The sequence below is a fragment of the Nannobrachium achirus genome, assembly GCF_963921795.1.
Source record: "Nannobrachium achirus genome assembly, chromosome: 9".
Taxonomy (NCBI): Eukaryota; Metazoa; Chordata; class Actinopteri; order Myctophiformes; family Myctophidae; genus Nannobrachium; species Nannobrachium achirus.
Genome location: NC_137818.1, coordinates 36,949,420 through 36,976,283, shown reverse-complemented (window position 1 = coordinate 36,976,283; position 26,864 = coordinate 36,949,420). Strand labels below are relative to the sequence as shown.

Genomic DNA, 26,864 nt, shown 5'->3' with positions numbered 1-26,864 from the left:
TCTGTCTGTGAACAAATTCACGTATTTTTCCGTTTCACATTCACACTGTCTTTTCACATTCCAAGACAGCATTTCTATCTGTAGATATCAGCCTCATGTCAGCATAGGACAGCAGTCAGTCCGTCCGAGGCAAGCAGCTCTGGAAGGGAGCGCCGCCGCTGCACAGCTCCGGGCAACAGCTGTTCAATTTCAGCCCTGTACACACATCTACTGTACTTCCCTCCAACTCAGATTTCATCTGGGATAAACAACGGAGAGGTGGAAAAAGCCCCGCTCTGTTTATTTAACCTGTGCATGAGGAAATGGAGGGCTTAAGTCTTACAGTGCCTTTTTGGAAGTCAACGTAAAGGCAGGAGGAGGAAGCCCGTCGAGATCATGTCCAACAACGGCTGTGTGATATACACAGTTAAAAAGCCTGAGTGCAGGCACGTGCGCACATTTACATCAAAGGGGGCTTGAGCCCCCGCCCTTTTAACAGTCTGTAAAAAGTGCCCTCTCCAGACCATGAATGCTGTTTTCACTATGGTGAAAGAAATGCAAATGCGCTCTTTCCATGCCATACATGAAGGCTAAACCTTAGTGTGGTATCAAGAAATTAAAATAGCTGACCTCCGAGCGACGCATTGTGAGCTTGGAGGTCTGCTATTTTCGATATTTTCACCAAAAGGCACTTTTAGAAATGTCAGCCCCTGCCTCTCAAACCTTCTCTGCACGTCCCTTCCTGAGTGGGTAGTGTGGCCGCCAGGGAATCGGAAGGTCGCCGCCTCAACCCTTGGCTCGCTTAGTCTACATGTCAAAGTGTCCCTGAGCAAGACACTTAACCCCCCCAACAGCTTCCCCACGGAGCGGTCTTCGGAGCCATCTGAGCGGCCAACAGCTGGTCGAAGCAGTAAAAGTAATGTCCTCGACAAAACTGTATACTTCATGAAACTTTTGAGGACTATACTCACATGTTGTGCAGGACACACCAGCCACAGTGCGGGTCTCCAGAGCTCAGGCACTCTCCACACGTCCCGTACTGCTCACATGACTCGATGGGGACCTGGGTGACCTGAAAACACACCAACGTATTGGGATCAGCACACTAGTACAATTCTGAGCGTTCAGCGTGTGAAAATGTCACCAAAATGATCATGTGAGGGTACATTGGGTTACATTCTCACACTCTCTTGAGTTACAAATAGATGGAACCAATACTGAGGATTTTACTCTGCACTTCAAAAGATGCACACAACGAACAGGCACACAGAGAGGCCTCTGTGTGTGTGTGCGTTTGTGTGTGTGTGTGTGTGTGTGTGTGTGTGTGTGTGTGTGTGTGTGTGTGTGTGTGTGTGTGTGTGTGCGCGTGTGTGTGTGCGCGTGTGTGTGTGTGTGTGTGTGTGTGTGTGTGTGTGTGTGTGTGTGTGTGTGTGTGTGTGTGTGTGTGTGTGTGTGTGTGTGTGTGTGTTTGTGTGTGTGTGTGTGCGCGTGCGCTGCTGTGCGCTGCTGTGCGCTGCAGCCAGCTGACAGTGTAGAAGAGGAGGTGAACAGACGTGAGCATTTGTGAAAAAAGCAACAGTTGCTTTGGTTTTCCACACAAGCCTGTATTATAGAAAGTGTATAGCGACTAGCGAGCAGCTGGGACCGGCTGGCCAGAGAAAGGCTCCTCAACACCATCACTGTGCTTTTGTCTGGCCAGACGCATCTGTCCCCCCTAGGTAGAGCCTGGACAAATACACCCACAGCATACCTCCCCCCCAGCATACAGACACTGCTCCAAGTGCAAGTTCCCCCCCTGCCCACGTGGGCATTCCGTCTCAACTCAGCGGTAGAACTTTTGTCTCCCACGCGGGAGACCTGGGTTCGAATTCCGGGGGAAGGACATGCATCTTATGGATTGCAGCTTCAAAATAAAATCCTTACTAACTTGACTGATAACTAGCTAGCAGTTTGACCTGGCTAATGTTATGTTCCCTGTTAGACAAAAACATATGAGTGGTGCATAGTTGTGTAACTAGGTGTAATTATTAAGTAATTATTAACCACTTAAACCTTATGTTAAATAAATAAATAAACAAGCATCCACACCAAACTGAATGAATGTCTGCTGTTGTATTAGTCCAGTTTAGACTCCTAAACTCTCGTCGTTCGCTTGCTATGACATGGCAAGAATAAGGACGCTAGGGTTCATATGGTTAACACTGTATGAAGAATTGTTCTAATAGGATGTACGATATCACTGGAGAACAATAGTGTGATTCTAAGGTGAGACATATGGTACATACAGTATGTCAACACTGTGGCATTTGAATAGGTACGTGAGGGTAAAGTAAATACACTCCTAAGCCAGTCAACACTCAAGCTATAATCAGTACTCATCAGACGCCCGGGAGGCCTGCGATTTGAATACAGAACAAGCACACACCCTTGTGCTCATAGTACATTTGTCGTTTGCATTAAACTTAGACAAGGGCAGGTGAGAACATTTACATAAATAAGCACAGAGCCGAAGACAGACATAGACAAAACTCCAGATGGTGTAAAAACACACATCTGAGGTGCCAAAGTGCGTCATGTCTCACCAGCCAGCCAGCGAGTCTACATAGTGAAATGGTAAAATTGAAAAGTGCACAAATTAAACAAAACGAGTCCCTTTGGTTTCATTTGAACATTTTCAGAGTTAAATGAACACTGAGGATTTTACTTTGTGAGTGAGTGAGTGTGTGTGTGTGTGTGTGTGTGTGTGTGTGTGTGTGTGTGTGTGTGTGTGTGTGTGTGTGTGTGTGTGTATGTAAGTAAGTAAGTAAGTGAGTAAATTTTATTTATATAGCACCTTTTACAGAGAGATCTCACAAAGTGCTTTACAGGCATTGACAGAAAAACACAATAAAAACAATGCAGGTAAAAAGGCTATACAGTTAGTTACTAGGAAATATAAAATTAAAATCAAATACCAACAACAAATGCCTGTTCGAATAATAGCGTTTTGAGGTTCCTTTTAAAAATGTCAACAGAGGTTGCAAATCTCAAGGCTTGTGGAAGAGCATTCCAAAGTTTGGGGGCCACATTGAGTCAGTTGTGTGTGTTCCTTAGGCCTACAGCTATTTTAGCTGTCACGCAACATATTTGTCTGTCCTGTCTGTCTGAGTTTCTCTTTTGGGTTGTGTGTCCGACTCTGTCTGTCCTTCTATCTGTCTCTGTAGGGTTGTGTGTGTGTGTGTGTGTGTGTGTGTGTGTGTGTGTGTGTGTGTGTGTGCGTGCGTGCGTGCGTGCGTGCGTGCGTGCGTGCGTGCGTGCGTGCGTGCGTGCGTGCGTGCGTGCGTGCGTCCGTGCGTGCGTCCGTGCGTGCGTGCGTGCGTGCGTGCGCGCGTGCGTGCGTGCGTGTGTGTCCGTCTGTCTGTCTTTCACAGACACTTCTCTTCTGCCACATGGCACCTCAGTCTGTTTGCTGAGGCTGCGGTTCCGAGGTCTCTGTGTGGGTGTGTGCCTGTGTGTGTGTGTGTACGCATGTGTGTATACGTGTATGTGTGTGTACGTGCATGTGTGTGTGTGTGTACGTGCATGCATGTGTGCATGTGTTTTGTCTTTGGGAACCCAAAAGCGCAATAACTCCTCCACCTGTCTGCCTGGTCCCCAGTCCTTTGGTGAGTGAGGGGCCGGGGAGGGGCCCCGCCAGGGACAAAGGCAGCCATTGACACGGAGTGATGCTGAAAGTCACAGCGCTGTGCTGATCTTCCACGGCCACTCCTGCTAGATTAACCCGCTGTCACCTCAACACACTGTGTGTGTGTGTGTGTGTGTGTGTGTGTGTGTGTGTGTGTGTGTGTGTGTGTGTGTGTGTGTGTGTGTGTGTGTGTGTGCGTGTGTATGTGTGTGTGTGTGTGTGTGTGTGTGTGTGTGTGTGTGTGCTCGTGCGTGCGTTTGTTCGTAAGTTGCAGTCATTTTCATTAGTCCAGTCTCTCCATTGCTTCGGGACAAACAGGTGGCATGCTGTAATGAGCTGCGGACCATCGGGTCACAGCAGCAGCACCAGAGGCTGAGACTGATTGCAAACAAGCCCACCAGGAGAGAGTCTTGGCTGGGGAACAACACCAGCCAGACCCTCACTCTGGAGCTCTGCTCTCTCAGTCCCTCTTAACAACATGCCTAGCATCCCTCTTCTGAGGGGAACATTCGCACAAAATAGCCGCAGTAAGCTCACAATGTGTCGCAATGCGCTGTGAGCTTGCATATTGGCTATTGTCTGTGAATGGAATTTGTGTAGAGGGGAAAAAAAGAAGTACACAGAACCGAGCCAACCGTTATCAACAAATTTAGTTTACTAAGTATAGAGGTAAACCCTTATACTCTGAAAGTGTTACACTGAAACCAAATGGACCCTTTGGTTTCATGGATAAATTAACTATGAGGATTGTACTGTATATCTACAGTATATCTATATACTGTTTTCTTTGCTGAATGACACTGAGTGTGTGTGTGTGGATGCCAACTTTGAACCTTTATAGTAGCACTTTTTCCAGAGGTCAAAATCCGCCAGATCCTTTTTTTCTTTTTCTTTTTTTCTTTTTTCATGAAAGGCTTACGGTGTGGATACAGCTGTCGAGGTTGGTGGGTGGGTATGAGGTGGGATGTATGGAGTGGTGTGAATACAGACAGACAGACAGACAGACAGACAGGCAGACCACAAGGCCATGTAGACATGCTTGCAGACACAAAACCAGAGAGGAGGGAGAGGAGAGCTTCAGGCTCAGGAAGAAAACACTGACAAAGACTAAACAAAAATGTAATATAAAGCAGGAAGACAGTAACAGTGTGTGTGTGTGTGTGTGTGTGTGTGTGTGTGTGTGTGTGTGTGTGTGTGTGTGTGTGTGTGTGTGTGTGTGTGTGTGTGTGTGTGTGTGTGTGTGCGTGCGTGTGCATGTGTGTGTGTTGTTGATTGACCACCAGGTTACTGTACGTACAAATCATTTTTGTCTTTCTGTCTGTGTGTGCGTGTGTGTACGGCTGTACAGTACGCGCGTGCGTGTGTGCATTGATGTTTAAGCCAGCGTGGACCAGTAGTGGAGGTGAAATAGATGGGGTGGAGGAGGGGGGGGGGGGGGTTGTTGGAGGGGGGATCACAGCAGCTGTTGCCCAGCACACGCTGCAGTCACTCAACACAGCAGGCCTGCACAATGAGGCCCCTTCTCCCACTGAGCTGTGTGTGTGTGTGTGTGTGTGTGTGTGTGTGTGTGTGTGTGTGTGTGTGTGTGTGTGTGTGTGTGTGTGTGTGTGTGTGTGGGGATGTGGACATGCAAATATACTTCTTCCTACCTTAAAGGGACTAACTACACCATGAATTTAAATTTTTCCAATTTGTATGTATTTTTTTGCTGTCCCACCAGCTTGTTCTATCCTCACAAAGTCCTATTTCTGACCAATGTGTCTTTCTCAGTTTTAGGGCAGGTCTATGTAAGCAGGTCTCAGAACGGGCTGTCTGATTTTAGGTCCGATTGTGACATCACAATCGGGACCTACTGCTACTGCTGTGCTGAGTGGGGGTTGGGGATCGAGAAGTGGGCAGGCCTGAGAAGGAGGCAGGAGGAGCTGGGAGAGGGTTGGGGTGGGGTGGGCAGGCCTGCTGAGCAGGAGGTGGGGAGGAGTGTGGAGCCAAAACTGGCTCAATAGCGCAGTCCTCCCACTCAGGACAAGGTGGTACTGCAGCTGAAAATGCTCTGAAAGCCAGGCAGAAATGACAGGGGCTCTGTATTCAGGAGTGGTAATTTAGCCTCAAACCTTTTGAAAAACGTTTTGGGGGCACAAACAATGTTATATAACTTATTTTTAAATGCATGGTGTAGAACCTTAGAAAAAAAAAGTAAGACAGAGAAGCTCTGCATGTGCCTCTCTCTCTCTCTCTCTCTCTCTCTCTTCTCTGCTTAGCGAAGCAGACTCAACACGCTCATTTCCACAGCTGACCTGATCTACGCCAAGCGCGCCGTTGTCAGCGAGAGGCGGTGCTGGAGTGAGCACGCGGCGCTAATGTCATTTTTGCATAAGATGGCCTCGGTGGGGGGTAACGCAATGAGAGAGGCTACAAGCTGCAGCGGTCTAGCTAACTGACTGACAAACCCTTCCCCTAAAAAAACAACAGGACACTCTCTTCATGCTGAATGGGATTCGGCTACTCATTATTGTTCCGTAGGACATGGGGGTTTAGCCTTCCTGTAGAATACCGCTTATATAAACACCGGGGCTTAGCGGTTGTTATTGCGGCGTAGTCTTCATTCAGTGTGCGGTGACTCTCATGGAGTAACTCTGGAATGAATAATAATTAGGGCTGTCCTCTATTAAAGCAAATATTAGTTAAATAATAGTATAGGAATGTGTTGGCTAATTTATTGGTTGATTTAATTGACATAATTGGTCAAATTGTGTTCGCAGCATACACTCATGCAGTGACCATACTTTTCAGACGGGTGATGCTGAGAGCTGAACATTCTAATGTTGATATCTATAAACTATAATTAAAAGATTCATAAGCATAAACAAACTAACTAATCAACAAACAGTCTTGGTCGACTAAGACCAAATCGACCGATTAATCAAATATTCAACTATTAGGGGACAGCCCTAATAAGAATAAGGACAGATATCTGAAAATGGAAAAAAATGATACAAGCATTGTACCAAGACTTATTTTACCTAGCAACAGACCAAAACCTTGTGAATTTCCGCGTGCCAAATCTCCGTGATTGCAGTGAGCCGGCTTTTTAATATATTGTTGAGTGAGTGAGTGAGGGAAGGATTGAAGGGCTCTGACACCCAGGAGCAGGAAGACAACGCATGGGTGTAAGGGAGCGGCAGGAACGCTTCCATCTGCTCCTCCACCTCGCCACGCAGAACGGAAGAAAAATGAACTGTGGCTCCATTTCCAGCCCTCTGCCCCAAGACCCAGCCATGCTCACACTCCAACCACTGCATCTCCGTGATGGATGGACACGGAGCCAAGAGAAGATAGAGAATAACATTTGAAAAAGGGATAAAGAGGTTTGAAAACTGTCGTTCCTCTCTCTCTCTCTCTGTGTTTTTTTTCCCTAGTGCTCTCCCCAACGCCACAGCATGTGCTCCGCCATTCAGACGGAGGAACATAGCGTACAAGTAAAGCACTGCTTCATCGTACAAGGCCATCGCACAAAAGTAGTGAACACAGCCGATCTACAAGCACACAACGCCTCGCAGTGCGAGGCGTTGTGTGCTTGTAGATCGGCTGTTTTCACTAGTTTAAATCATCATAAAAATGATAAATACAAAACAAACGGTTTTGGACGTACAAGGTTTCCACCCAACAACGACGATAGTAAGGACAGACAGACATGTCAGACACCAGGAAGGTAAAGGAAGGTATTTTACAAGCAGTTGCCAAGGCAACAGGCCTGCCTCTGACCTCAGTAGCCCAGACCCCTCCAAACTCTCCCCACCCTCAACCCCTCCCGAGGTGCACGGTAAACAGCTGGCACCTCTGGGACAGCGTGCCACCTACACTCCTTTCACACACACACACACGCGCGCGCACACACACACACACACACACACACACACACACACACACACACACACACACACACACACACACACACACACACACACACACACACACACACACACACACACACACACACACACACACACACACACACACACACACACACAATCCATTTTTAATGAGAGCCAGACAGGCTACCACGTCACTGGAATGAGATGCATCGATCATGGACACAATACCCATTCCCAGAGAGAGAGAGGGAGAAAAAACAAAGAGAGAGAGAGAGAGAGAGAGAGAGAGAGAGAGAGAGAGAGAGTCATCAGAGAGCAAAGCTACTGGCTGCTTATGGATGAATGAAGAGAGATGAAATCTACTGGTGTCTGAGTCCCTGAGTCCCTCACTGACCTCAGCACTCAATGTTTTCCTGCATGTGTCTGGGTCTGACTACAAGGCCACCTCGGTCGTCTCACCCTCCCCGCCACACTCTCACGTAATCTCTGCCCCCCCCTTGCCACCATTAATCCCACTGTGACTCTCACCAAGGCCAAAGACCACCTCTTTATCTCTCTTTCTCTCTGGCTCCTTCGTTTCCCTGCGCTTTCACGTTCTCTCCGCTACTCTGTAAGACCCCACGCAAATCCTCTCGCCGGCGTTGCAACGCTGCGCCTCCCATCCAGCCTTATGACATCCACCCACAACGTGCTCCCTTCCACCCCCAAAACACAAACAACCCTTCTCACACACTCACTATTTTAAATCATTTTTAAAATCATAAATACAAAACGAACGAACGGTTTTGGACATTTTCCACCCGACAACAGCTTTAAACTCTCTCATTCTCTTCTCCTTCATCCATCTCGTTCTTTTCGTCTACAGGCGTGGGGTCAGTTGGCAGTGCAACCACCCAATCAGCAGTCTCCAACCCCGAGCCTGGCTGGCTCTGACTGAGGAGAGAGGTGAGGGGTTATGTTGGAGCGGCGGGGCAGAGCCTGGAGATAATCACACCCCGGGACTCACACCAATTACACCCAGCTGGATTAAGGAGCACCCAGGCTCAGCAGGGGAGAAGGGGGTAAGATTGGAAGATTTGGTCCTCAAATGACCTGGTTGTCTTTACACACACGCACACGCACACACACACACACACACACACACACACACACACACACACACACACACACACACACACACACACACACAGAGCTATGTGGGAGATTTAACTGGCTTGGACAATCCACATTCCACGAACAAAATAATTGCAGCCACATGTGTACGGTACATACTGTTATGGACTCAAATGAAGAAAACTCTTAACTTAATTCCTCCTATTAAAATCAGCTTAACACCTTCTAAGCCAAGGGGAGCCCCTTAATGTTAAAACCGTACTATATCGCACATCCCCCCAGGGACTCTCAGCCACGTCGTACATTCCCGGACTTTGTCTTTAAAACCGGAATAAAAGCTTTTGATCCGAAAATCGGCGATCGTCTAACCTTCCCTAGTCACCACTCGTGCACTGATGGCTCATGCAGACCGTGCATGAAGCAGAGGTGACGTCAGCGCCTCTCCTTCTCCAAGGCACCTTCCACCCATCCGTTTACTGTCTACACACTCGAGCTCCTCCTGCAGCCATGCTTGGGGCTATGCTAGCGAAACTTTTCAGGTCTGTTCTTCAGTCACACATGGACTATTTGCGGGGACATTTACGTGAAAGGATCGCGCACGCGAAACGCACGGGGACATCGACGATCGGCCAAAACCCCCATTCTATCCCAACGGAGATCGAGAAAATCATGGTGAGTTACTGGCCTGGGGGGGAAAAAAAAGAAAAAACAGCGGCGCTGTTCAAGATGGAGGGGCTGCGGGGTCATGTTTATAAACATAATATTATGTCTCAGATCACAATACAATAATAGAAATTTCACGGCTAATCTACCAACCCCCATTCTATTTCGGACTGCAACGTGTTAATGGAGGACCGGCCGGCAGGCGGGCCGGATGTCTGATGTCACGCTCTTGTCACCATGACTCAGCCATAACCATATAAGGAGTTCCCAATGCACACCCAAATATGGAGTGTGTTGTTTGACCTCAATGTGTTCACTCAGCTCCATATAGGGGCAGAAAAGGGGGCGTGACTGACCATATATAATATATAATACATATACTGTACTGATGACATCAGGGATCTCCGCATATGGGTATAAAAGGGACAAGGAATGACATAAAGTGATCTTCATATATGGGCATACAAGGGACAAGGACTGATACTGTATATACAGAGATATCCATAGGGCATATCAGCATGCCTATATATGGGTATATACTGATGACGTCATACGGAGCATAAAATGGACATGGACTGACAGACCCTGAAAGCTCCATATAAGGGCATGAAGGGGACAAGCACTGACAGATACTGAGATCGGATTTGGCGATGCAACGTAAAGGTTTTGGTAGCTGCCCAAACCTCTAGTAACAGAAAACAACAACAAACAAATGCTTATCTAGCCTTGTAAGAGGTATTAATGCGCTGGTTATCATGAATGTACCCACCACTGAGGTCACCAATGTCAGAACCTTGTACATACCGGTATAATAAAGGTCCTGAAATAGCACAAAAGATATTGTACAACGTCAAGATAACCGACTCATCTGATAACGGTCATTGCTTTTGTGTGTGTGTGTGTGTGTGTGTGTGTGTGTGTGTGTGTGTGTGTGGATGGTGAAGTGAATGATCTTGTCCTACAACAAAATTACTCAACACACTGATTCTATGATTACGTCAACAACTTGAGGAAAGCCGACAGGCCCCCACTGAACACTGAAACCATGCAAAATCACTGTTTGAAATTCAATGTCATTCATCTGCAGACATCATGTGATGAATAGCTCCTGTGCAGTCACGCTATGTTAGACAGAAGCCATACATCATGATGCTGACTAGTTTCACTAGCTGTAGCTAACCAGCTAACGTTAATTCATCTATCCAAATGGTTGAAAACAAATTGCTTTTCTTTATGCTCTTAATGTTGGTTTAAGGATTTGGAATGTGTGTTAAAATTCACAATTTTTGGACCACTGTATTTTTAAAACCCTTTGGACCGGCTAGGTGAAACAATTGCTTTTCAAATACATTTCTTCTTTGTTCTTGTTAAGGGGCCTCAAATGAGTCAAACACTGTGTATTAAGCTGTTTAAGCCTCCAGTGGTAATGTAGGATTCAGGAACGATGCAAGATAAAGGGGGTGAGGGGAGTGGCAGGGCATTTTTTATGACAATTTGTACATAGTTTTCTGAAGGTCAAATCAGAGTGGGCTGCGTCATGTACTTATTTAGACGAGTGGTGCACACAAATGGACTTAAAAATGAGGAGGGACCAAGCCCACCGGGGAGACTGAGGCCATATTAAATGACAAAGTGACTCATCTACAGACTGCAATCTTGCGCAGTCAAAAAACAGTTTGGAGTGGAAATGGGAGCGTTTAACCTTTATTCTTCACAGCCTATACTCTCTGAGCACATGTTTTCCTCATTTCTCCACATGTCCATTCACATCAGTCACTCGAGGACACAAACACGCGTGCCTGTGTGTTTGTTTATTGAATTTGGTCTGAGATTGTCGATTTGGGTCAACTGAAAAACACTGAGATGCTGTCGCGACACGAGACTGGGCACAAAAATAGAGAGAAAGAATATATATTTGGAGAAGCTAGACTTACACAAGGGCAGACCCCACCCACACACACACATACTCAGAGAGAAATAGAATACACAAACAAACCAAAGAGAGAGGCAGAGTGAAAGAGAGAGACCTCAGCTCTGTCAGTCCACAACAAGAAAGAAAATGTTGCTGAATATAAGAGAGAAGGAGATTGTCTGCTGTGGCAGAATATTCTCTGTTTTGTTGACCACTTAAGCCCTATAATAATAGCTGCATGATAAATAGCAAAAGAAGCTCATTTTCAAGCTCACAAGGCATTGTCATGTAAATGTGTTGTGACCATGACAGTAGATCAGCTACTGAATTAATACTTTTTGAACATTTACATTCACCTGCAATAATAACACGCCCAAAAAATTTACCAATTTTTATACTTTCAGAGTGCATCTTCCCCTGATCCAGTCAAGCAAAGATGCTGCAGCCTAGTGCACTTTGTAGGACCCACTCACAAACAAACACCATTCTCATGTTACCCCTGCTCCATGCTCGGGACTCTAGTTGCCCCTCTGCGCTGGGCAGGGCTGGTCCCCTGGCAGATCATCAGAGCTAACAGACTGGTAGGGGATGGGCCTGCCAGGCAGGAAGCAGAGCAGGAAGCAGAGCAGGCTGTCTGAACTCTGGAGTTGAATGATGCTAATTATGCGTTAACAAACACCAACCGACTTACCATGCGGGAACCGCTGCTCATTACAGACACTCACACAAGTTCTCTGGAGGCCAGCGCGATCACATCCACCCACACACATGTGCACACATATATACTGTACACACGCACACACACACACACAGTACAGTACAGTATAGCATATACTGAACAAACACGTTGCTTTCTCTATCAAAGACTTGGTCGAGAGTGCAACCGACTTGAACACGTGCCAAAAGTGCAAATGTGCGCAGTATGCACAAGGCGTTGAGTTTCAGCATGTGTCCAGCGGACTGTTGGCCAACTGCATGGATTCATGACAAAGTGGGGCAGCGGGCAATAAGGTGTGTGGGGGGCTGTCTGCTAAACTCTGTGTGTGTGTGGGGAGGGGGGGGGGGGTAGTGGAGGGAGAGAATGCAGGAATAATGGAGTGGGGGAATCGACCAGAGAGCAGGGTGGAAAATCCTACCAGTCGATAGAGCGAGGTGTGTATCAATTATGTATGGCCACAATCCTCTTTTTGGCCAAGGAGGAGAGGGGGCTAGGTTAGACCGAGAAGTGTGGGTATGTGTGTGTCTTGAGTCAGTCTGTTTAGTGCGTGTGCGAGTGTGTGTGTCTGCCTGCCTGCGTGTGTGTGTGTGTGCGTGCCGGCGTACATGAGTATTACACACCAATGAAGCCTTCAGCACATGGCAGCGGCAAACACACACACAACACTATTCAATAACCAACCCCCAGCTTAAAACAAAATGTTAAAAATACATAATGCCTCGCTCTCTCTCTCTATTCCTCTCCCTCTCTCTCTCTTCAATGTCAAGTAGGACCAATGTGACAGCATGCTGCTAACCAGGGATGTGCAGAGAATGTTAGAGAGGCAGAGGCTGAAATTTCTAAAAGGGCCTTTTGGTGAAAATATCGAAAATCATAGTAAAAGCTGCATTCGTGGTCTGGAGAGGGCACATTTTACAGACGGATAAAAGGGCAAGGGCTCAAGCCCCCTTTGATGACTAAGTGTGCACGTGCCTGCAGCTAACATCATCACGGAAATAACAGATATTAATTTACTTATGTGTTACAGGTTCACTGTTTACGATCACATAAAAGAACAGTGGGAAAATACTGTAAGTTCCCTAGAGCACAGAATAGAAGAAGGTGGGAAAACAAGTAATGTTCAAAACATGTACTGTATAGTAGTCCTATTAAAAGAGCACTACTGTAACTGGAGTCTTCCCTTGTTTTATTTATATCCTGTATCGATATGTATACCGTATATGTATGTACATACTGTATTAGGTGTACTGTATGTATTATGTACTATATTTAGTTTGCATAGTAACCTAACCCGAATATGATTACTTTCGGTAAATGTTAACATTTACACACATTTATAATTATAGAATGTGTGTCCCACTACTGCATGTAGCCTGCCTGTTCACTTGTTTTTGTCATTCCTAATTCAAGTGACACGTCAACATACTGTACTACTATTCCTAACGCTGCCTGACAGGGAGAGTGCCTAGTGTAGCGGTCCCCTTGTGATCAGGTATTAAGGGGAGGGCTTTTGAGTTCTTTTAAATATATTTAACTTAACTCCGATTAACTCAGTTTTAAATAGCTTGGATCTCTTTTTAACTAATACACGCACATGCAGTTTTTTAAAGTCACAATGTCAATGAATTACCTTTTTAAAGCCTTTTAAACCTCAAAGTAATATAAAATGAGTATTACTTAGCTTCGTATTTAACCAGTATCCTTGACTTAAAGTCTAGTAACCAAATGGACCCTTCAAATACCAGAAAAGGCACACAATAAATTCACACAACTCAGTTGTAGAAAAATAATTCTCAATTATTTAGTTAATGCAATGATTGTGCAAAATAGTAGATAGAATAGGAATAGAAAATAATAAAATATGAAATGTAAACAACACTGAGCAGGTTGAAAACCTGGGAATGTGAACCATAAACCTCTTCTTTCAGGTATAAATCACAATACTGTAGTGCAAAAAATATATAACCTTCTCAAAAGTTAATATTCAAAAAGGAATACCCTTTAGTTGTCACCCTTTAAGTCACTTAGGAAACCTTAATATAATTTGTGGGCCCACACACACACACTCTCACACTCACAGCTGAACACTAAAAGCCGGCAAAGTTAACTACTACCTAACAGTACCTAAACAGTTAACCCCCAAAACCTTAGTTGCAGGCCTGATCGTTGCTCGTGTGCGTTGTGGCCTCAAATCACAATGGCCCCTTCGCTCCTCGGTGAGCAGAAATAAAAGAATGATACCTTAATGTTCCTGTATGCTCCAAACACAGTCACTCAGGCACAAGGTCAGCAGCAGGTCAGCAACACAGTCCAGACACCATCTTCTCCTCCCACGTTGCCAGAAAGCTATATAGTGAAACTTTGGCTGTTCAAGCTATATCTGGATCGTCCTCTCTGCGTCCTCCAGTCAAACAACAGGCCACCACTCTCAAACAGTCCAACCGTGGAAACTAGACTGCGTTTAGAAAACGTCTGTTCATGTGTGATGAACAGACTCCAAACCAACGAGCTGGTTAGCTTAGCGTTAGCTTTAGCGTTAGCTTCAGCTTGCACTGTTGCACAACAAAACAGTCTTGGAAACTCGTGCAGAACTTCCTCTTGTCTTGTAGTTTTCTCTCCTCTCAGAAGGCTGTGTAAACCTTCGCAGGACTTAAAACGAACACTGGTTACTGCACAGCAAAACACCCAAACATATCGCAATACAGAACGTAGCAGAATCACTCTTGTGTTCTCTCTCCCTCTCTTTCCTCCGCTCACGTCATCTCTCCCTCCTCTCACTCGTCCGGGCTGTGTTACACTCAAAACTGTCCCTGCAGTATGTTAAACCCATAAATGCTGGTACAGAACATAACATGAAAACATTGCTTTTAAAACAAAAACAAAACTCCTAATGAATTAATTATGAAATACAGATTACGTTTTTAAACCAAACCTCATCACACCTTTTAAAGGCTTTTAACATTGTTAAACAAAACCTTATTTAAATGTTTTAATACCATTTAAAGTAAACCATTTCTTAACTGGGTTACACCCTCCCCCTTCTAAAGTTTTGATGCCCTCATCAAACAAAATAAACATAACCTTTCAAAAGTTATGCATAGAAAAGGGTGCATGCAAACGCTGAACTTAACTTTAGCCAATTCTAATGATCACACCTCTATGAACTATTGTAAGAGGCTGATCGCTTGCTTTACCAGGTTCATCATAAGTTAACCTAATGACTGGTTTCACACTTCTCTTAGGGCGAGATTCAAATTTGTTTGTCAAATTAGACATGGTAGGTGTCTGGGTGTCGTGGCATGGGTCAGACTCAGGATCTTCCTCAGGTTCACTTTCTTCCTCAGGAACGGAATCTTGAGCTTCATCCACTTCGCCCACACTGTGGTTCTCCTCTTCTGCACCCTCATCCTCCGATGCGTCCTCTTCAACAGGATTTCCATCTGACTGTTGAGAATCACTGTCATCTTGGACGAGGGCTGACTGCCTCGCAGTATCTTCTTCCCTTTGCAGGATTTCCTTCAGGTAAGTACTGTAGGGTCTCTGAGGTAAGTAGTGCTCCTCTTCTGAAGACGAGTCTGTAAGGTCTTGTAACTCTTGCAGAGTTTCCCGTGCTTCAGGTAAGACTTTCGTTGCTTTCTTTCTTGTCTCAGCTCTTGTACTTGGTTTGACAGGTGAGTTTTCCTCCTTACTCACAGTCGGCATTCTCACCAACTGTCCAATCGGCAGGAGATGATCGCGATGAAGGGTTTTAACTCCTCCTCCCCCATCTTCAGGTTTGACTTTGTACACAGGAAGATTGGGCATCTTTCCCAGCACAATGTACGGGATAGAGCTCCACCGGCTCTCCAGCTTGTGTTTCCCCTTCAGTCCTAAGTTCCGCAGCAACACTCTGTCGCCCACATCTAGTTTCTGGAACCCGACTCTCTTATCGTAGGACCTCTTGTTTCTTTGGTGTGTCTTGTCAGCAGTTTCAGAGGCAAGCTTGTAAGCTCTGTGCAAGTCTTCTTTCAACTTGGCTACGTAGCGTGAATGACAAGCTTCATCTTTGCCATCGGGAGAAGTTCCAAAACACAGGTCTATGGGAAGCCTTGCTTCTCTGCCGAACATTAAGAAATAGGGCGAGTACCCTGTAGCATCACACTTGGTACTGTTGTATGCGTGAACAAGGTAACCAACGTGTTTGCTCCACTGCCGCTTCTTCTCACCGCCAAGAGTTCCCAGCATGGAAAGTAGAGTTCGGTTGAACCTTTCAGGCTGCGGGTCCCCTTGAGGGTGATACGGAGTGGTCCGTGACTTTCGGATTCCCATCATCTTCAGGAGCTCTTTTATTAACTGACTCTCGAAGTCCCTTCCTTGATCCGAGTGGATCCGAGCTGGCAGGGAATAATGCAGGAAGTACTTTTCCACCAGGACCTTCGCCACTGTCTGCGCTTTCTGGTTTCGGGTGGGGAAAGCCTGAGCATAGCGTGTAAAGTGATCAGTCACTACTAACACGTTGCAGATGCCTGAAGAATCTGGTTCCATGGACAGGAAGTCGATGCAGACTAGATCCATCGGTCCACGGCTCACGATCTGGTGTAAGGGAGCTGCTCGCTGAACAGGGGTCTTTCGAGTGACACACTGTCCGCAGTTCTTAATGTACTGTTCTACATCAAATGCCAGTTTGGGCCAGAAGAATCGGCTCCTTAACAGGTCCGTAGTTCTCTCTATTCCAAGGTGTCCCAAGTCATCATGTGAGGCCTTCAACACAACTTCTCTGAACTCCCTGGGTAGGACGAGTTGAGTGACTTCTTCTCCAGAAGGTCTTTTACTTAAGCGATGTAGCAGCCCATCTTTCATCATCAGCCTCCCCATCTCTTTCTTCAGACGAGACAGTTCTGGGCTGGTCTCATTTCCTTCAGGCCATTTGCCTTGCTGTACAGCTTGAACAGCAGATCTGATGACAGCATCCTCTTCTTGAGCTTTAATCAGGTCCTGCTTTGACATTTGGCCCAACGACTTCAGCTCCAAGTGCGTCGGGAACGCATAGATGTCAGGCACACAGTCAGGAGAGGCTCCCAACTGATCCACATATCTATGTGGATTGATCAAGGATCCAGGAATGCAGATTTTCTTGCAGATGGATCTCACACCAGTCTGTGGTATGGTCTCCCATTCCTCTTCACTGTCATCTGTCATCCTCCTGGACAACAGGTCAGCATCTATGTTGTGTCTGCCGGGTCTGTACTTGACATCGAAGTCGTAGGTAGACAATGCAGACAGCCATCTGTGCCCAACAGCACTAAGCTTGGCGGTTGAGAGCACGTACGTAAGCGGGTTGTTATCTGTACGCACTGTGAATCTGGCACCATACAGATAATCATGGAATTTATCCACTATGGCCCACTTCAGAGACAGAAACTCCAACTGGTGAATTGCGTAGTTTCTCTCTGGTGGCTTCAGCTTCCTGCTGGCGAATGCAACTGGCCTCAGACCTTCACGGTGCTCTTGATAGAGGACTGCGCCAAGCCCCTTCAAGCTGGCGTCAACGTGCAGGACGTATGGCTTGTTCGGATCCGCGAAAGCCAAGACAGGTGCCTGGGTGAGACAGTGAATTATCTGGTGGAACGCTTCGGTGCAGGACTGGTCCCATCTCTCACCGAAGGGCTCAGACTCCTTAAGGTAAGTCTTTGTGCTGTCTTTCTCATGCTTCTTACCCCTCTGCTTAGGGGCATAGCCTTTAGTGAGCTCTGACAACGGCCTGACGATGGCTGAATAGTTGGCTACGAAACGTCTATAATACCCACAGAAGCCCAGGAACGATTGAAGAGCCTTCAGGTGCGTTGGCTGTGGCCAGTCTGTGACTGCTTCAATCTTGGCTGGGTCAGGCGAGACTCCATCAGCCGACACAATATGTCCTAGGTATTTCACCTTGGGCAGGCAAAACTGACACTTGTCAACTGAGATCTTCAGTCCAACCTCTGCGAGACGATCTAGGACTTTGAGAAGTCGCTCTTCATGCTCTTCCAGCGTTCGGCCAAACACAATCAGATCGTCGAGGTATACTAGAACTTCCAACAGGTTCATGTCACCCACAGCCTTCTCCATTAATCTTTGGAACGTAGCGGGGGCTCCAGTTATTCCCTGTGGCATCCTTTCGAACTGGAAGAACCCCAAGGGGCAGATGAATGCCGTCTTTTCCTTATCTTCCTCAGCCATGGCAATTTGGTAATAGCCACTCCGTAGGTCGAGTACGGAAAACCACTTGCTTCCAGTCATTGAGTCAAGTACATCATCGATGCATGGGGTGGTATACTGATCTGGGATTGTGCGGCTGTTCAACAATCTGTAGTCAATACACATTCTCACGGCCCCATTCTTCTTCCTTACGATCACGATTGGGGATGCGTAGGGGCTACGCGACTCCTTGATGATCCCCGCACGTAACAGTTCCTGGAGGTGTTTTCTCACGTCTTCGACGTCTGCTGGAGCCAGACGTCGAGAGCGTTCTCTGAACGGCCGTGAATCTGACATCCGGATCGTGTGCTCTACGTCCTTAGCCAATCCGACATCCCATTCTTGGAGGGAAAACACCTGAGACCTTGTGGATAGCTTTTGACGGAGTCTTCCTTTCCACTCCTCTGAGACTGGCGAGTCTCCAAAGTTGATCAGATCAGCATCGAACTCTGGTGCTGTTGTCTTGGAAGGAGTGAGTGGAGTGACTGCGTCGGTCAGGTACATGTGTCCGATGACAGTTCCCACTGGTATGATGGTCTCTGTCAGCGACTCATTCTGGACAAGGATTCTGAAGTGGTTGACGTTCACTTCTTCGCTGGGCACCACCATAGGCTGCAGTAGCACACCAGCTGGGAGTGGAGCTATAGGAGATGAGTCAACCATCAGGACTTCTTTGTCGACTTGATACTTGTAATTAACTTTGCAGACTGCGCTGCATTCACCACCAGGAGGTAGAGTCAGTGGGCCTGGGCCTTGCCATGTCACACAGCCAATATCATCCTCCTCTTCGAAGGCTGTTGCAGTGCCACGTGGTGTTGGCTCTTCATGACTGCGACAAACTTGTATCCCCAGTGTCTGGGCTATGTCAATGCCCTTCTCCTTGCATTGCTGCACAAGACGTCGGACATGATTGGCATTAGTCCCTACAATGATAGGGGTTTGGTCTGCAGTTCGGGGGCTGGGGCAGATAAGAGCGAGGACGGTCACCACCTTGTCAGCACCTGCCACTTTCGCCGGATATTCCAGGTCTACGACCACATAACCACGGTAGGGGTAGCTGAGGTCAGACTCACTTAGGCCCCAGAGGGCTAGACCAGACACTGGACGAATTTGGACATCAGATAGGTAGGTCTGATACCAAGACTCGAATATAATGGTCACTTGAGAGCCACTATCGAATAAAGCGTCACATGAGTGTCCATTCACTTTCAGCGGAACAATGCTCGGTGGGCCAATCAAGCCTTCAGGGATGCCAGCAGGCTCTGGTGTGGTAACAGCACCTTGCTTGACATGACAGTCCACTTCACTGGTTGTAGCATCATCACCAGGCTGCTGTTTTGTCACTTTCAACGCCTGGATTAGCTTCTGTATAACCTTGGCTTGATTCTCAGAGTTCTCACACTTTGGTGCAAAATGTCCGTTCTCGCCACACCGATAGCAGAAATTCCCCTGTGGCTTTTTCCGTGCTCTTTTGGGAGAGGTGGAGACCTGGTTGGAAGCCTCCATGGTCGAGACTGAAACGGCAGCATCTGGCTCAGTCACTTTGTTCTTGACCTTCTGTTTCATTCGTTTCAGTTCCTTTTTCAAGGCAACTAGCTCAGGGTCTTGCCGGTTCTCTGGGCTAGGTGGCACACTTGTGTGTGTAGCCTCTGTGTAGTCTTCCTTGCATTGGGCTTGTTTAGTCACAACTGATGCAACCATTGACTTTAGCTCTTTTAACTCAGCCTTTAAGTTCTGGATCTCAGCTTGCTTTACATCCACTTCAGGGTTGACATGTACTTGGCGAACTGAGGCACTTAGCTTCTTCCTAGAGGCTTCGTATTCCTCTTCAGCCCGAATCTCACTCAGGAGCTGTAGAAAGGTGGGCGGTGCTGTCTTCCTTTCACGCAAGCGCAGCTGAATCAGCATCAAATCTGAGGCGGTCGCGCCCCTCAGCAGTTGCTCCAGTCTGGCTTTATCCAGGCAGGTAGCAGGAAGGCCCCCTCTCTGTATCACCTTCGCCAGAGACCGTTCTAGGCGTCTGAGGAAATCAGATAGCTTCTCTCCTGGTTGCTGTTGCATCAAACGGAATGCAAAGTAGAGATCATCGCCAGACTCCGCACTTCCAAAAGCGCTTTCGAGAGCTTCCAAGCACTCTTTTGAAGTGGCGTCTGGGCTGGCCTGTCGCACAGCTTTCACTATTTCAAGGGCTGGCCCTTTCAGGCTTGCCAGTAGTCTTCTTCTTTTCTCTCTGTCAGAGCAGTCAGTCTCCTCCACCATAAGCCATGCTTGCTCTAGCCAATGGTCAAATGGTTCTTCAGCTGGTGGGGTAGGTAGGACTCCTGAGAATATGCGTAGTCGAACATAGTGTCCACCATCAGATGGTTTTGTTGTCTTGTCCAACAAATCACTGACGGCACGTAGTATGGACTCAGTGGAGCCGGGCGGAGTGGGCGGTTGTGAACTGGGGAACAGTGTTTTAAGGTCCTCCATTGTCTTTCCTTCAGCCTGTAACAGCCCTTGTAGTTTGACATTAAACTCTTCAGCAGCTGCTTGTGCTTCTCCTATGATGATTATAGGCCACGCCTCTCCACCATCAATAGGCACAACTTCAGGAGGGACACTTGGATTAAGCACTGTCTCCCTGGTCTCACACAAGACCATCCGACGGTCCAGTCTCACACTGAAATTCTTTCCTCTGACACGCACTTTTCCCAGACACTTGATAGTTTCAAGGGTTTCTTCAACCTTGGTCATCTCCACGTCTTCTGGGACAACGGTCATCAAGGCATGAGTCACATTTAAACCCTCGCCACGACACCAGCGCTTTAACTCGGGCACGAGCTCTGATAATTGCACACCTTGTGCCATTTTAACACTTAAAAGCAGTGTTAATTAACTTTGTACTTTGTGTTTTACTAAATTAAACTTTTTTGTTTTATTTTGAAATCACGCTTTATTTTGAAATCCAAGACAATCTCAGCAGTGCCTCCATTTTATGTAGCGGTCCCCTTGTGATCAGGTATTAAGGGGAGGGCTTTTGAGTTCTTTTAAATATATTTAACTTAACTCCGATTAACTCAGTTTTAAATAGCTTGGATCTCTTTTTAACTAATACACGCACATGCAGTTTTTTAAAGTCACAATGTCAATGAATTACCTTTTTAAAGCCTTTTAAACCTCAAAGTAATATAAAATGAGTATTACTTAGCTTCGTATTTAACCAGTATCCTTGACTTAAAGTCTAGTAACCAAATGGACCCTTCAAATACCAGAAAAGGCACACAATAAATTCACACAACTCAGTTGTAGAAAAATAATTCTCAATTATTTAGTTAATGCAATGATTGTGCAAAATAGTAGATAGAATAGGAATAGAAAATAATAAAATATGAAATGTAAACAACACTGAGCAGGTTGAAAACCTGGGAATGTGAACCATAAACCTCTTCTTTCAGGTATAAATCACAATACTGTAGTGCAAAAAATATATAACCTTCTCAAAAGTTAATATTCAAAAAGGAATACCCTTTAGTTGTCACCCTTTAAGTCACTTAGGAAACCTTAATATAATTTGTGGGCCCACACACACACACTCTCACACTCACAGCTGAACACTAAAAGCCGGCAAAGTTAACTACTACCTAACAGTACCTAAACAGTTAACCCCCAAAACCTTAGTTGCAGGCCTGATCGTTGCTCGTGTGCGTTGTGGCCTCAAATCACAATGGCCCCTTCGCTCCTCGGTGAGCAGAAATAAAAGAATGATACCTTAATGTTCCTGTATGCTCCAAACACAGTCACTCAGGCACAAGGTCAGCAGCAGGTCAGCAACACAGTCCAGACACCATCTTCTCCTCCCACGTTGCCAGAAAGCTATATAGTGAAACTTTGGCTGTTCAAGCTATATCTGGATCGTCCTCTCTGCGTCCTCCAGTCAAACAACAGGCCACCACTCTCAAACAGTCCAACCGTGGAAACTAGACTGCGTTTAGAAAACGTCTGTTCATGTGTGATGAACAGACTCCAAACCAACGAGCTGGTTAGCTTAGCGTTAGCTTTAGCGTTAGCTTCAGCTTGCACTGTTGCACAACAAAACAGTCTTGGAAACTCGTGCAGAACTTCCTCTTGTCTTGTAGTTTTCTCTCCTCTCAGAAGGCTGTGTAAACCTTCGCAGGACTTAAAACGAACACTGGTTACTGCACAGCAAAACACCCAAACATATCGCAATACAGAACGTAGCAGAATCACTCTTGTGTTCTCTCTCCCTCTCTTTCCTCCGCTCACGTCATCTCTCCCTCCTCTCACTCGTCCGGGCTGTGTTACACTCAAAACTGTCCCTGCAGTATGTTAAACCCATAAATGCTGGTACAGAACATAACATGAAAACATTGCTTTTAAAACAAAAACAAAACTCCTAATGAATTAATTATGAAATACAGATTACGTTTTTAAACCAAACCTCATCACACCTTTTAAAGGCTTTTAACATTGTTAAACAAAACCTTATTTAAATGTTTTAATACCATTTAAAGTAAACCATTTCTTAACTGGGTTACACCAGCATGAACAGTGACAGTAGCTGCTAATACCAAGCCTATTCCCGTGTCCAGATCGCATGAACACTGCCATAGACATGGCAAGGTGTCAAGAGCCACAATAGTTACAGTAAGCGGTAAATGAACGCTTAGGATCTTACTGTGTACTACACACCACATGGTTCTCAACATAAGGTCCAGTCCTACTTGAGGGGGTTGCAGGGGGTCCCCAGTTAAATGATTGATAATTAGGAACCAAATGGTCCATTTGGTTCCATTTGTACTCTTATATTGTCGATAATGAAATGAAATTTCGGAGAGCTACTCAGTGCTCATTCGGGACCCGGAATCAATCTCTGTACACTCTTGACGTATGAATTCATTTGAATTTTGTGTCCTCCGCCACATAACCCCAATCAACACTGATGATTTTACAGTGTACTGCGCCTAATTCATATCAAACTGGGGGTCCTTGAAATGAACACAGAGTAGAATCACTATACCACACACACACACCCTGCCATCCAAGGCAAAAATGCTATCAATCTCCCTAATCCTCATTTTCCTTTTGCCTTTCCTTTCCACTTATCTCCCTAGTCCTCATCCTCAAACGCAATGGTTTTAAAAGGCTACAATTGAAAACTAGCTCAATTATCCAGTTTATGCTCCTATGACAATTTTGGTCTGATGAACTAACCCATGGGTCTTCAACAGGGGATCCTCAGAGTTACTACAGGGGGTCCTCCAAATCTTTGATTGATAGAAACTTTTTTTCTCCTTTTTGAGCGGTGGTTACACCGTCTCCTATACGTGGCCGTGTGTGTATGCGTGTGTGTGTGCGTGCGTGTCTGGGTGCGTGTGTGTCTGTATGTAGCCTGCAGGCCTGCAGTACCTTTTATGACCACACATGTTAAGGGAGGGGCGCTGTTGTTCAGGCCAGGCCAGACCAGGCACACACACACACACACGCACACACACACACACACACACACACAGGGGGGAAGGGGGGGGGGGGGGGTAAACCACCGCTCAGTTCACACGGGTGTGATTTTTAACCACTTGAACCCTAGCATCCATAGTCTGAGAACTTTAGCCAAAAATAACAGATATACAAGCTCACAACGCCTCTCGGCTATTTTCGGCAAAGAGGTTTGGTGTAGAGGGGAAAAAGAGCAGGCTAAGTACATAGTGAAAGTTCAGGTTTAGACGGTTCAAGTGGTTAAATATCTGAAAACACAAATGTATGAATCCAAAATACACAGACGATTGTGCTGTCAAACAATGAAACTATATGGAATCTATGAAGAGGTTGTGGTGGTCCCTGCTTCATCTCTCTCTCAACTAAGGGGTTCTTGGCCTGAAAACGCTGAAACCCCCTGAACAAACCGTAAACAATGCATCAACGACAGAGCGCAGCTTCTACTGTATGCATCTTATGGAAATCAGATGTACAGTATACGTACGGCGTACCGTGTACGCACAGCTCCAGCACTGCAGGAAATCACCGTGCACAGGTCTCATATAACAGGGTCTGGTGTTTTCTGTATAAAGTAGACGTCATACTGGGCCTGATTCATACCTGCCGAGCGCTCTCCATTCACTGGCCATCAGACTGGAGGCAGTCTCCACTGGGTGCTAATGCTGATGGCAGAGCGTTGTCAACTGAGCCATTTTATGCTGCTCATTAGCATTAGAATAGGGCAGGAAAACCATCGCCCCCATCTGCCATCAAAAAAGGTTGAATTAGGAAAAGGATATTGTTTGAGCGTGCTTAACTTACAGTAGAGGGAACATTACTGTATAGGATATCGTCGTTGTCGGGTGGAAACCTTGTATGTCCAAGACCGTTTGTTTTGTATTTATCATTTCAAAAATGAACTGGCGTTGTGTGCTTGTAGATCGGCTGTTGTTGTATGATGTATGATGAAGCAGGGCTTTACTTGATGAAAAAAAAACATGCACATTTGAAACTTGGAGATACAAGGTTTCTGCCTTGACAGTGACAATATACTGTCACTGTCGGGCAGAAACCTTGCTTCTCCATATTTCTTCCTTTTATGTTTTTTTTATGAGTTAATAATTAAAATAACCGATCTAAAAGCTCACAACTTTTGAGAGCTTGCCTATTTATTTATTTTTAATATAATTTAGCATTTTAGTTTATGAAACATTAGTCCAATATACTGTAGGGACGCCAGGTTTAAAGTGGTCTTCTTTGTAAGTTTTATGAATATTTAACCAAAGAAAAGTATTATAACCACATTGGATGCAATAAAACAGAGGTTATTTTTTGCATTTCCTTAAGAAAATAACCACAAAAACAACGACAATGGTGATGTTTTCTTGTGTATTGAGCATGGCTCCCTATGAGGACCAACAGAAGGCCGGTTCCCTTCTCTCGTGTTTATATTTCCTAGCTGCATTTCTTTATTTTTACGACTGTCTTTGTCTGAGTGTGGGTCTGTCTAGCTCTCTCTGCCTGTCACTTTACCTATGTTTGCCTCCCCATCTGGCTGTCCAGACTGCTCGTTTGTCCAACTCCCATCTGCCTCTCTGTCTGTCAGTCTGCTATACTCCACTGTACCTCTGTGTTTGTCTTTCTGTGTGTGTGTGTGTGTGTGTGTGTGTGTGTGTGTGTGTGTGTGTGTGTGTGTGTGTGTGTGTGTGTGTGTGTGTGTGTGTGTGTGTGTGTGTGTGTGTGTGTCAGTGGGGCTGCTCAGTGCAGCCGGTAATGAGCTCCATGCTCCAGTCGGCATGTGAGGAGTTAATAAAGAAAGCACCAGCAGCCACTGTACATCAACCGGCGCGTGTGTCTCTGTGTGCGTGTGTGTGTGTGTGTGTGTGTGTGTGTGTGTGTGTGTGTGTGTGTGTGTGTGTGTGTGTGTGTGGGGAGGCACGACTGGGGAGCCTCCCCGCCACACTTATGGCTGTCTGTAAACCGGGCGGGGTGTGTGTGTGTGTGTGTGTGTGTGTGTGTGTGTGTGTGTGTGTGTGTGTGTGTGTGTGTCGGTGGTAGGGGGGTGATTATTGATTTGGAAGGGAAAAGGCAGACAGAGAGGAATTCTGATCCATAGAGGGACAGTACGGTTCATGTCTATGTGTGTGTGTGTGTGTGTGTGTGTGTGTGTACGTGTGCGTGTGTGTGTGTGTGTGTGTGTGTGTGTGTGTGTGTGTGTGTGTGTGTGCGTGCGTGTGCAAGCGAGTATGTTTGCTGCCTTTGTCTCAGCTTCTCTCTCCCAGTGTACATGATGTACATACAAATGAAGGGTTTGGTTACACCCCACTGCTCTCAGGGCTGTTGGCTGTGTGTGTGTGTGTGCGTGCGCGCGCCTGCCTGCCTGCCTGCGTGCATGTGTATCAAAAAGAGATCAAAAAGGAGATGCGTTGATAACTAGGTTCAGGTGGCAGAGGGAAAACTTCATTTAGCTCCATCCTCAGTCATACGTGCATACTGCATGTATGTGCAACTGTACTGAGGTGTGTGTGTGTATACATACTGTGTACACACACAAGCAACAGGACCACAATGGACTGTTCACGGTTGGGATGGGACGATACGTGATATTATCGTTTATCGTGATAAAAAACATTCCCGATAATAGTATCGTGGAAGTTTAATGTATCGTGATATCGTCCTCCATCATGCACTGGGATCAATTCATCTTTTATTTGCCGAGCTGCATATCCGGTAACACTTAAAGGGATATTACACTTTCAAAAAACTTTTTGTCATTGTATGGTCTAATCAGGCTTGTATGAACACCCTGAACAGTTTTTAGTTTTCTTCATTCAGTATTTAGATATTTGATGTAAAAGTTATCTGGCCCTCCAGGCCCAGGGCCTCTCCCCACACACACTCATTGTAACTTCAAACTCCATTTTAACCATGATAGATTGATTAAAAATACCCATTATTTTTTCTGGTGACTCAAACTACCCTCCTAATACGTGAGCAGGCCGTGTTTTTTCCATAACGTTTTTCATGTATTTTTAATAATTCTTTGTGAAAATGGAAAAAATTAAATACAATAAAAATATATAAAAAATACATGAAAAACGTTATGGAAAAAACACGGCCTGCTCACGTACTAGGAGGGTATTATGAGTCACCAGAAAAAATAATGGGTATTTTTAATGAATCTATCATGGTTAAAATGGAGTTTGAAGTTACAATGAGTGTGTGTGGGGAGAGGCATGGGCGTGTCGGGCC

General features: G+C 45.9%; 1 protein-coding gene across 1 annotated transcript in view; it reads right to left on the bottom strand.

Annotated features, from left to right (window-relative positions):
• plxna2 (plexin A2) overlaps positions 1-26,864 on the bottom strand; it is a 281,673-nt gene that overhangs the window by 137,366 nt on the left and 117,443 nt on the right. Inside the window, exon 5 of the mRNA XM_080732455.1 lies at positions 951-1,051. Within this exon, the coding sequence (XP_080588581.1) occupies positions 951-1,051 (101 nt within the window). The remainder of the gene's footprint in view (positions 1-950; positions 1,052-26,864) is intronic.